Source organism: Hyperoodon ampullatus (genome assembly GCF_949752795.1).
Source record: "Hyperoodon ampullatus genome assembly, chromosome: 2".
Classification (NCBI taxonomy): Eukaryota; Metazoa; Chordata; class Mammalia; order Artiodactyla; family Ziphiidae; genus Hyperoodon; species Hyperoodon ampullatus.
In genome coordinates, this window is record NC_136915.1 from 46,646,772 (window position 1) to 46,659,748 (window position 12,977).

Consider the following 12,977-nt stretch of genomic DNA (forward strand, 5'->3'; position numbering starts at 1 on the left):
ATGCATGCTGCAACCAAGATCCCACGTGCTGCAACTGAGACCTGACACAGCCAAATAAATAAATATTTTTAAAAAAAGCGGGGGTGGATCCGAAAGTTACCTCTGTTTGATGGTAGCTGGTAGTGGCTAAATAAGGACAGGAATCAGTCTGGGCTTTCTGACCACACACCCCTGAACGTCAATGGGAGGGCCTAAGAAGTATGTCTGGAATTAGGCCTTAACCATGGACAATTGTACCAAAGCAGGAAGTTGGGAGCTGCCCACATATCAGGCAGACCTCTCCTTGCCCCAGACTCAGGCCAAAGAAGAAGACGATGGCCTATTTTAAAAAAATACAGCTGGCTGTTGTCCACCTCTCCTGCCACAGTGGCCTGCACTGGGCACCCAGATGCCAGCAAGCAGCCTCAAGAGGGATGCACACAGGTGGAGCCTGGTACTTGGGTGAGCTCTGCCCACTAGGCAGGAAAGCCACATCCGCACTGTATGAAGGGCAGCCGTGGCATCACTGGTGAGGATATGTGAGCCTGGGAAAGAAATCCCAACCAGAGAGAACACCATGGGAAAGACCAGCAGCTGGGTGCAGAACACCCGTCTGCAGTGGCCAGGAAGATGGCTGCCCCTTGGCATGGATGACCCTCTCAGGCAGTAGCCCCTTGGGTTTCTCCTCTGGGGGAAAGGGAGAAGCCTGTCAGGCTCCTGTGTTTCTTGGGTTCATGGGTTTCCAAGGCTTTGAACGTCTCACTCTCTCTTGGAAGTCTGGCCCCTCTTCCCAATGTCTGTGGCCTTACCCCAAGCCTCACCCAAGGCAATGCCTGGTCTGGTCCAACCTGAAGCCTACACACCCATTTCCATCCTGGGACAAGGTCCCAGTGTGGACCGTATGCTAGGAATGCACATAGACACATGCATGGCCATCCAATGTCTTGAGTTTCCATCCCTAAATCCCTCTCACTCCTCTCACCGCCACCTTGGTAGGCGACCTGCTGTTTCTGGTGGAGAACACCCATATTTCACTGATTCCCTTTCCTGGCTGGTAAGCAGCATGTCCTAACCCTCCTCTCCTGGGAGTTAAACATCAACCATAATGTGAGACCTTGCAAAGCAGAAGTGTCTTCCAGGTCACCTCTCATCCTGGGAGGAAGTCACGTTAACATCCCCAAGAGGTGCCTGTCCCATTTTTGCTAAGATACCTCCAGTGCCAGGGAGCCCCTGCCTCCTGCGGCCCACAGCTCACGGCGAGATGCACACAGAGCGAAATTCTGGCTGTCACCAAGCCAAAGGCTCCTCAGACTTTGCCTCACTGGTCCCAGTTTTGAATTCATGAGCTACACAGAGAAATCTCTGCCTTCTCTTCTAGACAACAGCTCTTTCCATATCCTTATCTGGAGGAGCTAACCTTTCAAAAGGTGTGGGGAACTCAGGCAGATTCTCAAACCCGGCCGCAGACAGGTTGGAAAGAATGTCACACTCAAGAGCTTCATCATAAAAGTTCCTTCCGGCCCCAGACGCCGATCTCTCTCTGACGGCCTTTCCCAGTCTCAGTCTGGTTTAAATCCAACGAGTTCCCGGAGGGGACAGCGGAGATGGAGGAGGAGGCAGGGTAAGGGTGAGGCAGGTGCACCCACCCCAGCAAATCAGAAAGCCACCTCCCCACACCCCGCACCCAGACAGCCCAACAAGGTGTCTTTCAGAGAAGACCAGGCTCTCAACCCACATGAGAGCTGCTCCTGCCTTGGCGGGCACAGCACGGGCACAGATGCTTGTGGGACGCCGTCTGTGATCACACTTGGAAAAAATCAAGTGGTTAACCAGAGGGAAAGGATTCCCAGACCTGCCAGGATGGTGGGTTTTTTGTTTTTTTTTTAGATTACGCTTAAGGTTTGTAGTTTGGACAGGCAAAGTAAACAATGACAATGACAGCAGCAACAAAACAGAAACAAAGAACAGTTTACTTGTTTAAAAAAGAAAAAAAAAAGCCTTTTGTTAAACGACAGCTCTACAAGGACTTGGAAGCAGCCCGCCACCGCCCAGACCAGGGGCGGGCTGTGTCGTGAGTGCGAAGCTGGTGTGAAGAAAACAAACTCCGGCAGAAGTGACACAGCACATGCAGGAGGGTGTCTGCTCTCCGTCTTTCTTTTCTCCCCTCCTCGGTTTTTGGAAGGGGTGGAGAGAGGGATGGGATGGGAAGGGTCTGAACCAGCATAAAGCAACTGTATTTAGACCATGGCAAACTGAGCTACCACTTACTTCTCTCTCTCTCCCTCCCTCCCGCCTGCCCGGGGCCCGGCCTGGAGTGAAAGGAGCAAAGGACGGAGGGCCCAGCACGTACCTGAAAGAAACCTGGCGGGATGGGGCCTCCCGGCATCCCATCGTTGGGGGGAATGTTGCCAAGCACCGGGCTCGGGGCGGCGGCTGCACTCTGTGGGGAAGAGAAGGTGGAAAGTGAGAGGCTGCACCCACATCGAGAGATGGGGAGTTCCCACCCCCACCCCACCCCCATCTACCCACGTCCTCCACAGACCACCCCCCCAACACCACCTTCCCAGGTGTGTCACTCAGTGGGCGAAGGATGAACTCTCTGAGCCTCCATTTCCTCATCTCTAAAATGGAAGGCCCACCACGTGCACACACCCTGCCAAACAACAGTGGCTGTTATTAACCAAGGATGCCCTGGCTTCCCCCTCGGCTGCTTTATGAAGCTCCTTCAGGGCAGGCGAGGTGCTTCATAAATGCCTGTGCCCTCTCCAAGAGGCTGGCATGTTGTACAGAGGAGAAGATCAATAAATACCCACGACTTAATGAATAAACAGACAGCCCAGCTGGGAAACGTCCCCAGAGAGGGTGGGGGCAGGCAGGCATGTTTTTGGCACCGTCTGGGTCCTGGGTGCCGTAGATGAGGTAGGCCGCACGATGGGGAGACTGTCGTTACTTTTCCTTTTAAATGCTGCTATTCTGGCATTTACCTGGTACATCTGCCTCAACAAATGCCTCCCGGGGTGAACAGACGTTGCTCTTCCCAGCCTGGCCTCCTTCCAGACAATCTGTGTCCCACCTGTTCACGTGGCCGGCATGTCTGTGCCTGGCCCTGTGCTCACATGGGAGGGTGAGGCTGATCAGGAAGCCCCAGGCCTGACTGGCCCACCTGGGCCCTGCTCCTCCCCACCGACTCTACACCTCCCAGGGGCTCCTCCTGCAGGAAGCCCACCTCCAACCCCCAAGGTTCCCACACCCCACCAGGACTGAGCCTCTGAAACTGAATCACCAATCATCTCTCAGGGGTCTGACTGGTTCTCTGGGACGAGAGCGAGCCCCTCGGGGTCAGGAAACGAAACGAATGCAGCCTGCCATCAACACCTTGAAGGAGTCACTTCTCTTGTCCCTTCCTCAGCCAGAAAACAGGACCCAGAACTCCTAACTTCCAACTTGGGTGGAAGGGAATAAGGGAATATGTGAATCCCTCAAACACACTGCATGCAGCAAGAAAACAGACAGCCCTGGGAATCAATACATTGGGGTTCAAGCACTATTGCCTGTACTAGCAAGGGACGACGAAGGCAAGCCACTCAGCCTTTCTGCACTCGTTTCCTGTCACTGTGGTCCTGCCGGCTCATAAGGGTTGGGGAGGATTAAGCAATGGGATGGGCTGTGTTTTGTAAACCAGGAAAGCTGGTAATGTGGAAGCAAAGAGGATTCAGCAGGCCCACAGTGGCTGTTTTAACAGACCCCAGGTAAAAAACAGGGTGGGATGGGGCTGGCTACTCCGGCCCAACCTTTCAAAATGATTCTGAGTACAGAAAAGCAACACTCCCTGTAAAGAGATTCTGCCAACTATCCTGTAATGTGTTACGAACACCCCAAAACACCAGGATCAGGTCTTCCCGTTCCCACCTCCTTGGCTTGGAGGAGAAGCCACACCTAGCCAGGCCGAGCCCCTGCCCCAGGACTATCCAGTATGAGGGTCGCCTGGGGGAATATGCCAGGTTATCCATTAGCTGCATTGTTTGTGGTTGGTGGTTCTGTGAAAATGCAACTTTTCATGATTTACAGCCAACGATTACTCCCCAGCAGCAGAAGCAGAAAAGTTTTTTTTTTTTTTTTTTAATAGGGTGAGGTAAATATTCTCCTATATTTTCTTCAAGTTCTTTCAGAGATCGGTCTTACGTTTAACTCTTTAATCCTTCAGGAACTTATTCTGGTAAAGAATACGGATTTTACTCCTCAGTCAGTTGGCTCAGTACAATTTTTCCCACTCATTTGAAATCAGAGACAAAAATTCTTACACAGGCATGGGTCTGTTCCTGAGCTTTTAAAATTCTGTCCTAATCCTGTCCATTCTAATGATCAGAGTTTTACAATGTATTTAATTATCTCCTTCAATTCTTTAGTGGAAGTTTTCTTGTTTATTTTTATTTACTTACCCCCCCCAAACTTCCTATTGTTTATAAAAGTCATCTTCCTAGCAAAAGAAAAGAGTTCTTATATATATAAAAATTTGGAGGAGAACTGACACCTTTTCCAAACAGAGGCACCCTCCCAGGGTGTGATCTTTCTCCAATTATTCACATCTTTGTTGAAGTCACCAGTCAAGCATGGTGACTGGACCAACGACAATGATCAGAAAGACGGGTGGCGATACGTCTGGGAAAACCAAAACCCTCTCTGGCCCTGACTAAACGTTTTATTCGGCAAATGTGGCACTGACTTGTTCTCAGGGTGAGGATGGAGAAGATGGAGCTCCTGGCAACAGTGTGAGAAGGATGGAGTGGATGGCCCAACCCTGGGCAGGGTGGATGGCGGGGGCCATCTGGCCTGATGCTCAGAAACGAGCAGGGTGTTTTCACACCATCTCTTCCTGAACCCCCAGGTGGCCTTCTGAGGCAGACACAAGAACCCCTACTTTACAGACAAGAAAACAAATATCTATACGGAAAGCAGGCTGAAGGTGGCCTTTTTCTACTTGTCCTCCTTAGAGTCCCCATCTACTCTTCCTCAGCCTTCAGCTCAGAAACTATGCTTTGTTGTTTTTTTTTTTTGCGGTACGCGGGCCTCTCCCGTTGTGGAGCACAGGCTCCGGACGCGCAGGCCCAGTGGCCATGGCTCATGGGCCCAGTCGCTCCGCGGCATGTGGGATCCTCCCGGACCGGGGCACCAACCTGTGTCCCCTGCATCAGCAGGTGGACTCTCAACCACTGCGCCACCAGGGAAGCCCCTATGCTTTGTTTTTAAAGAAAGATCTGGAAAGCTTCAGCAACTCAGTTCTTTAAATTAGCATTTAACGTTTAATATAAAACACTTGCCTATTATAAAACATAGCAAAGTAAAAAGAAAATTAGTCACTGTATTTTGTTAAATAATGTCATAAGCACTTGTCCCCCTCTCATTAAATGGCCAAAGAAAACATGATTTTTCAATGAGCCTAATATCATTATTCAACCAATTTAATTAACAGGGCATTGCATCCGTGTTTGCTAACTTAGTAGATACAAAATCATATCTCGGGCTTCCCTGGTGGCGCAGTGGTTGAGAGTTCGCCTGCCAATGCAGGGGACACGGGTTCGTGCCCCGGTCCTGGAAGATCCCACATGCCGTGGAGCGGCTGGGCCTGTGAGCCATGGCCGCTGAGCCTGCGCATCCAGAGCCTGTGCTCCGCGACGGGAGAGGCCACAAGAGTGAGAGGTCCAGGTACAGCAAAAAAAAAAAAAAAAAATCATATCTCTTTGGTATTTTGACTTAATCTTTTGGATCACTAACCTTTTGAAACGGTTTACACTGGCCATTTAGTAAAACAAATGGCAAATCATTCATGTCCTTTGCTATTTAGTTATTTGACTTTTTTCCTTAGTGATATATAAGAGCTCTTTATATATTAAGGATATGACATATAGATATCTTACCAATTTTTTCAAAACCTCTTAAATGAAAACTTGAACCTGGGCTCATGACTTACTAGGCTCCCTCACGCCAAGATCTCATTTTCCTACGAAATCAGGAGTGAGCCCGTGGTCCTTTGAATGTCAGGGCTGGAATAACCATGGTTCTAGTAAATGGATAGTATAATTCATTGACATCTGGGTGGAGGATGGACTTTTGCTATCCTCCAATGAAAGGAAGCTCAGGTTAATGGTGACTCAAGTGTCAGGAAGCTGAGGAGATAACTTATCCTTATCCTTTAAAGGCTCTTCCAGCTGCAAAATTAAGTAGCTCTGCAGTGCTTAACTCTGTGTCCTAAAGCATGACAGTCACTGCTGTTCTTTGATTTTGAAGTGAACATGTGCTCCTAATGGAAAACTTTCAAAAGAGCAGAAAAGGACAAAGAACAGAATGAAAGCAGCAACCAGTGTTATAGGGTGACAAAAGGGTTAAGAAATAATTCTTGCACATAAAACCCAATCCAAGGGACCCCCCCACACATCCATCAACATGACACTGCCCTCACCCCACTCCTCAACAGCAGGGGCTGTTTTACCCATTTCTAAGACCCAGCACAATGTGAGCCATACAGCAGGTGTTCAATAAATGATTACAACTTTTTATTAGTCAAAGACCGGCTCAAACCTGGCCATCCGAAGCCGAGGCCTTTCCGGATTGCTAGGAATTGGCCTCTCCCTGAGGCTTCCAACTTGGAGTTAGAACTCCATTAAAGCACTCAGCAAAGCATCTCATGTGAGTTTTCTCTAAAAACACAAAACCCAAACCGAAACCCCGTGACATTCACAGAGGCCTACACGTCAGGGCTGCGGTAGGTGCCCAGGATGGAACTCCCCAGCTGGAGCAGGGGAGGAAGGAGTCAGAAGCCAGAGACCACCTGCGTGGGCTCGGGTCCTGGCTGGGAGCCCGTGGGCAAGTCCCTTCTCTCTCTGGGCCTCAGTCTTTCCACGTGTCGAATGGTGGAATTGGAGAAGGTGACCTCTAGGGCTCTTCTTCCAAGGTGCTCTCCCCAGCCCAGTCTATACACCCAGGGCGGGGCAGGGACTGGAAACAGCAGTTCCTGCATGAACAGGAAGACCCTGAATTTTAACTTCTCCATTCATTATAGAACACTTAGAAGTCAAAACTTAAAAACCTCCTAGAAACCTATTGTTATCGAAGTCCACAGGTAACAGCTGATGACACTTGGGCTCTCCCCTGCACCAATCGCACCCCCTAGGAGCCCCCATCACCAATCTTTACCCGTATACGCATACGTGCATACATGGACTAAAATTTAAAAAGCAGAATCAAATAGGGCACACAGTTTGGTAACTCAGGCATTTTTAAAAAACTAACTAAAATTCTTTTCTAAATAGAAAACAGGCCTTGCACTGAGCGGTGTGGACCACTCCAGCCAGCTGCCTCCTCCAAGCCTCCAGGATACTGTCCACTTGGAAAGCCCGAGGTGCCTTCAGACATCTGCCTGAAGCTGTGAAAATTCCCCTCCCTGTAAAGTATTTTATTTTTGTTCACAGCCAGGGAGACTTCCAAGGAGGGCTCATCCTACAGCTTTCTCCCTAAAGAGTAGGGTAGTAGGGTTTCTTTATGATCCCAGGGCGGTTACACAGCCACCGGGGCTTAGGGGTTCCCTGCAGCCCCTCAGCCTTGTTTGTGTGCTCCCGACACACGTCAGCTGGTTTCACACATGCCACTCCACCTATAAGCCTCCCCTGCCATCCAAATATGGTTGTCAATAGTGAGGGGAGATCCAGACACCTCCCCTGGAGGTGTGCCCCAGAATAAGCACATCTCCCCCCACCCACCCTTCCCCCCACCCCGTAGAGATGCAGGGCTCAAACCTGGGGCCTCGGGATCTGAGCTACTGGGAGGAGGCTTGAAAGCTGTGCTAGGGAATCTGGACTTGCTGCTCTAGGCAACGGGGCAGAGTTCCCAGCAGAAGAGGCCCAGGACTTCTGAGAAACCCACCTGACCCCACCTTACCCCGCGCCAGGCATCCCAATGCACCACTGACAACCCACCCACCACCACCAGAGTACCCAAGGCTCCACAAACGAATGGAATTGGCAAGTCCTGGACGTGGTGCTGGGCCTTTTCCTCACTCCGTAGCAAGGAGTCCCCTGCGGCTCAAGGAACAACAGGGTCAGTCCAGAGGGACCAAGGGACAAGCTCCCAGGAGCCTCCCACCTCAGATCTTGTTAGTATCTTGTGGTAGGTGACAAACATTCATGCTTCCTTCAAGAAGGGGAGACCTGGGGGATGTTCCCTACAAGATATTACCTTCCAGCCTTACCCCGAGACCCCCAGTTAGCCTCACTCACAAACTAGCATGGGAATCTCCCCACCCATTTTTATTCTTTTTAAAGTAGTTCTATGCACATGAAACTCCTGGAAAACTGAATAAAAACATGCTCAGAGTGAACGGCGGGACTCCTGCCAGGTCGGCCAACCCCTCCTGACTGGTTTACAAGGCTGCAAAATGGAACTTTGTTCTGCAAATCTCCTCCCTCCTCGCCCCACCCCAATACTCAGGCATGTAGCAGCACGGGGCCCACATGTGAAACCACCAAGTGTAGCCTTCCTTGACTGAAACTCAACACAGGCCACGTGGCCAAGCACTCAGGACACCAGAGGCACGTGGTGTGTGGTGTGTGGCTGTGTGCTCGCAGCTGGGCAGTGGAGGACTCTCAGGGGGGCGGGGGCACTCCTACACTGAGAAATGAGGCCCTTTGAGGGATGCTCGTGTCCCGAGGAAGGAGGGATGCTTACACAGGTGTCATCAAGACAGAGGCTTCAGCATTCTGTGCAAAATATTGGAGTGAACTGGGGTCCTCTGGGCTAAGTTTCCTAGAGGGAATTTTAGCAGTATCAACCGACTGAAGATGTAGCTGAGGGAATGGAGGGAATCTCCTCACCCAGACGGAAAGGCCAAGACGGACAGAAGCAAGGTCAAAGGGGAAGGTAAGGAAGAGGCCTCTTGCTTTTGTGTGCAGACCACAGAAGGGAATGTGTTTGGAGAACAGAGGCTCTAATTCTGCAGCTTGGAGAAAACACAGAGCTGTTGCTACGTGAAGAGACAGAACCAGCTGGCATTAAAAATAGGTTCGGATGACACACAGGAGTGAGCGACACAGGGTCCCTGCCTCCAAATAGCCAGGGGGTCGTCACATGCACGAAGGAATGGGCGTCTCTCCCGCCGCCGAGGGATGGCCCTGGGTCCAGAGGTAGATGCTCCGAGCCACAGAAAGCACAGGAAGCAGTGGGCCACGCCACCTCAGGGTGGCTCAGCGGGGACAGGGCACAAGCGCACTCCAGGTCAGAGTACCCGGGTTTCATCTCTACTCGGCCACAACAGAGCCATGGGGACTGCCTCAGCCCCCACTCTGAAAGGGGGAGAGCTATGTTACCCAGCACTGCCAGGCGTTTTCTGGGGATTATTAGGAGAGGAAAGAGCCCTGGACAGAGGGTCCTAGGATCAGGGTTCCAGCTCAGGCTGCAAACCACCTGCTGTGTGACTAGGGCTAGCCTTCCTGCCCCCGGGCCTCTGCTCAGCTCCAAGCAAGGCGGCTGAGGTCCTGCCGCTACAGTGAACCAAGTGGGCATCACACTGAGCTCTCAGCCAAGCAGCCCGAGAAAGGGTGACAAAAGCCCCAGCTCGCAGCGCCAGGCCATCAGGCCCAAGTGAGGGCTGTCCTGACACCAGAGCTTCTTCCCCAAAGTCCCCATCTCACTTCTGTCTCCCCTGAGCAGAGAGGATGGATGCAGGAACGCAGAGAGGGCAGAGAGAAGCAAACGCCTTTTCATCCTGATCCCAGAGACCGGGGAGAGGGAGGGGGGTACGATTTACTCCTCAACACCCCTGGGAAGGTGTCACTGCTGTTTACCGGTAAGAAAACAGACCCAGAGAAGTGCCTTATCCTAAGTGTTCTAACTTTAGTCTCTCTGTCCCTCCACCCCCAATTTCGGCCTGAGAAACCCGAATAACGCACCCCCCTCACTCTGCCACCACCCCCTGCAGTTCTCAAGGAGAGTTCTGTGTGCTTTTTGATGCTTATGAAAAGAAACGACAGACATCATTACAAACATAAGGTGAGCACAAGGCATTCTCTGCATCTGAGATCATCCACATGTCTTTCTCTTCCCAAAGTAGACTGGCCTTCTAACTCTGCTCCTTCTGGCAAATATTTCACCGAGCTGGCCTCCACTAAGGGTGTGTGTGTGTATGTGTGCACGTGTGTGTGTAGGAATGCAAGATCTCAGTGAAGAGTCTGTTGGATCTAATAGGCAAATTACCCTGGGAAGAGAAGGAGAAACAAGGGAGGTGGGGAGTTTAAAAAGGTTACGAGTGCTTTATACATGTCCATGCGTTCAGCAGACACTGGCTCCTGGGCCGCCAGGGATGCACTGTGCCTGCCGCGGTGGGAGATGACAGAGGCTCAGCTCTGCCCTTAAGGTCTAAGGGATGAAATGAGTCTCCGTGAGAGAACTGAGGGACGTGGGAAGGTGCTCCGGGGGCGGGCGCCGCGAGGCGGGGATTAGGGGGATCAGGGAGACTTTATGGAAGAGGTGGCACTCAAGCCAGGGCCTTAAAGGACGGCAAGCCTCGGAGATGCAGAAGGTGATAGGGAGGTGAGAGATTACTGCTGTCATCTTAGCCCTCCCCTGGAACCAGGCCTTCTGACAGCTTCTCCTTCAGAGCATAAATCCCGCCCGGCCTCCGCCCTCCCCAGAGCTCCACTCCATCTCGTTGACGGGGTGGGCGTGGGGCTACCCACTTCCCCTCCCCCAGAGGGGGGCTCTTCCAAAGAAGGGGGGCCGGCTGCCCACCCAGCTCGCCAGCTAACCTTGGTGCAGCTCATCCCCATTCTCCCAACAACCCGGCAGGGACTACAGATGAGAAAACAGAGGCTCAGGGACTTGTCCAAGGTCACTCAGCTCGGAACAGGCAGAACTGGAAGTCAAGCCCAGACCTTTTAGCCGTGTTCTGGCTTCTCTGGTCTGTTTTGAAACTGACGCTTAAAGATGCTGCCCAAAGGGGTGAGGGGAGAGGTCCAGGCTCTAGGCCCAGCCCCTCCATTCTCCAGCAGCCGGGGTACACGGGCACCTCACTTTACCTTTCTGAACCCTTCATCATCGTCTATTAAGGGGGGGCGGTTCTCTACCCTGGGCAGGGGTGCAGGGAACCTAAATATGACTCCTCAAGGGGCTCAAACTCCTGAGCCAGCGACACAGCACCAGGTGGAAGACAGGCACGCTTGCTTTTTATGATTCCATGAACACAGGGCAGGCGAGGGCATGGAAAGGGTCAGGGCCATCAGAGGACAACGTCCTCGGCTCGACAGAACCCAGTCTTCTAAGGAGCGACCTCTCTCTACTTTTTTAAAAAATGAAACAAAGGCACCCCAGTGGGAACATTTCCAAGAGGAAGAGGAGCTGGCTTCTCTGCGCTGAGAAGATCACGGCCACCATCCCACCGGGCCCTCCCCATCCATCCCAGGAAGCACTCAGCTTCTTCTTGGAATTGGATCAGAGGGCATCGCTTGTGTGAGAGGTGGAGCCCATGTAATTAATACCTGGTTATGCTGCGGATGCCGGCCAGAGTGCCCTCCCCCGTGTGCAAACACCTCCCCAGCTGGGTCGCGTGGCAGAGGGCGCAGGTCCTAGGCATGTACACGTGAGACAAGGGAGATTAAGGGCTATAGGTCCCCCCTGCAAATGAACAGTGAGGAGTGGATCAACAGCACGCTGTTTGTACAACGCTGATTTTCTTCTTAAAGAGAGATGAGCTTCAGGCCCTGGTTTACACCATTAGCAAAACACACACACATACACACACACACACACACACACACACACACACACACACACACACCACTGTCTTAAAGGAGCCTCTTACAACTGCAAACATGTCATAGTAGGCCAGTGACAGCTCCTTAACAAGAACACTGGCATTGCTTCTGCAAAGTGGAAAATTCCCTGGCATGGGCCTGCACACATGCTCAGTTCCAATGACAACTTAATCCTGCCAGGACTGAGGTGTGCAGGGAACAAAAAAAACACCCACTTTAGAAACTTTCTTTTTTTAAGTGTAAGAGAAATCGTTAAAGGTGTGGCCCCTGGAACACCTTTCAAGAATGGGGACCCACACTTTGCTCAGCTGGCACCAGATTCAGTAGGGACAGAGTCACCTTCCCTCAGCTCAGCCTCTGTTGTGACAGGACAAGGTGCACAGTCTGAAAAGTTCACCCGGGTCCCCTGACCTCAAAGTGGGGAAGTTTACACTTGGCCGGGGAGGGGTGTGTAAACGAAGGAGCCGGGACTCCTTGGGCTCTCTTGACGGGCCAGGAAGGTCTGCAGGCGCACGGGCTCAGCGCTGAGCAGATGCCGCCTAAGCCTTTAAAGCGAGTACTAATTGCGCTAATTTAGCTAACAGTCTCTGTTTCGTCCCCCATGCCGGTCAACCAGGGTCCTTTGGTACTGCTGGAGAGATGCAAGCTGTTGGCCTTACTGTTATTTTGTCAGCCACAGAACGACTCATTGGAGTCATTAATTGATTTATTACTGCTGCCTGCTCAGAGGGTTTAGCAAATAAGGAATGATGTAGGTCACAACACAAAGGAAGCTGGACCAAACAATGCCACGAGAAGCTGGGCACTTAGAGTCTGCCGCTGTCCACTTGGGCAGCCCTCCATGCCCAGCTGTCACATGGGGGACAGAGTTGCTGGCTCTCCTGCCTGCAATCCAGATGCCAGACTGCCTCCAGCTCAGGTGTCAGTACTGCCCAAGAGGCAGAAGGTGGAGAAGCTCATCTGGAGGGCTCCTGGGGCATCTGCCAGGCGAGGTCACCAGCAACTGGGTTGCAACAGCTGGGCCTGCGGCTCGGCCCTCCAGGACAGGGAGGCGGCCTCAGCCAGGGCTCTACTCTCCAGAGATGGCATGCTCTGGCCACACCTTCCCTCTCTCCCTGTACTGCCCACAGGAGTGACAGGACAGCAATAGCTGACAGTAACTCGTAACTCCTAATGCCTGGCCCTTTTGTACTTATCTCT

At 52.0% G+C, this 12,977-nt stretch overlaps 1 protein-coding gene across 7 annotated transcripts in view; it reads right to left on the reverse strand.

Moving 5' to 3' along the window:
* SSBP3 (single stranded DNA binding protein 3) overlaps positions 1-12,977 on the reverse strand; it is a gene marked incomplete at its 5' end in the record, with an annotated part of 164,498 nt that overhangs the window by 47,486 nt on the left and 104,035 nt on the right. For all 7 annotated transcript variants that reach the window (XM_079696919.1, XM_079696920.1, XM_079696921.1 and 4 more), the window contains one exon: positions 2,330-2,419. In XM_079696919.1, the coding sequence (XP_079553045.1) occupies positions 2,330-2,419 (90 nt within the window). The remainder of the gene's footprint in view (positions 1-2,329; positions 2,420-12,977) is intronic.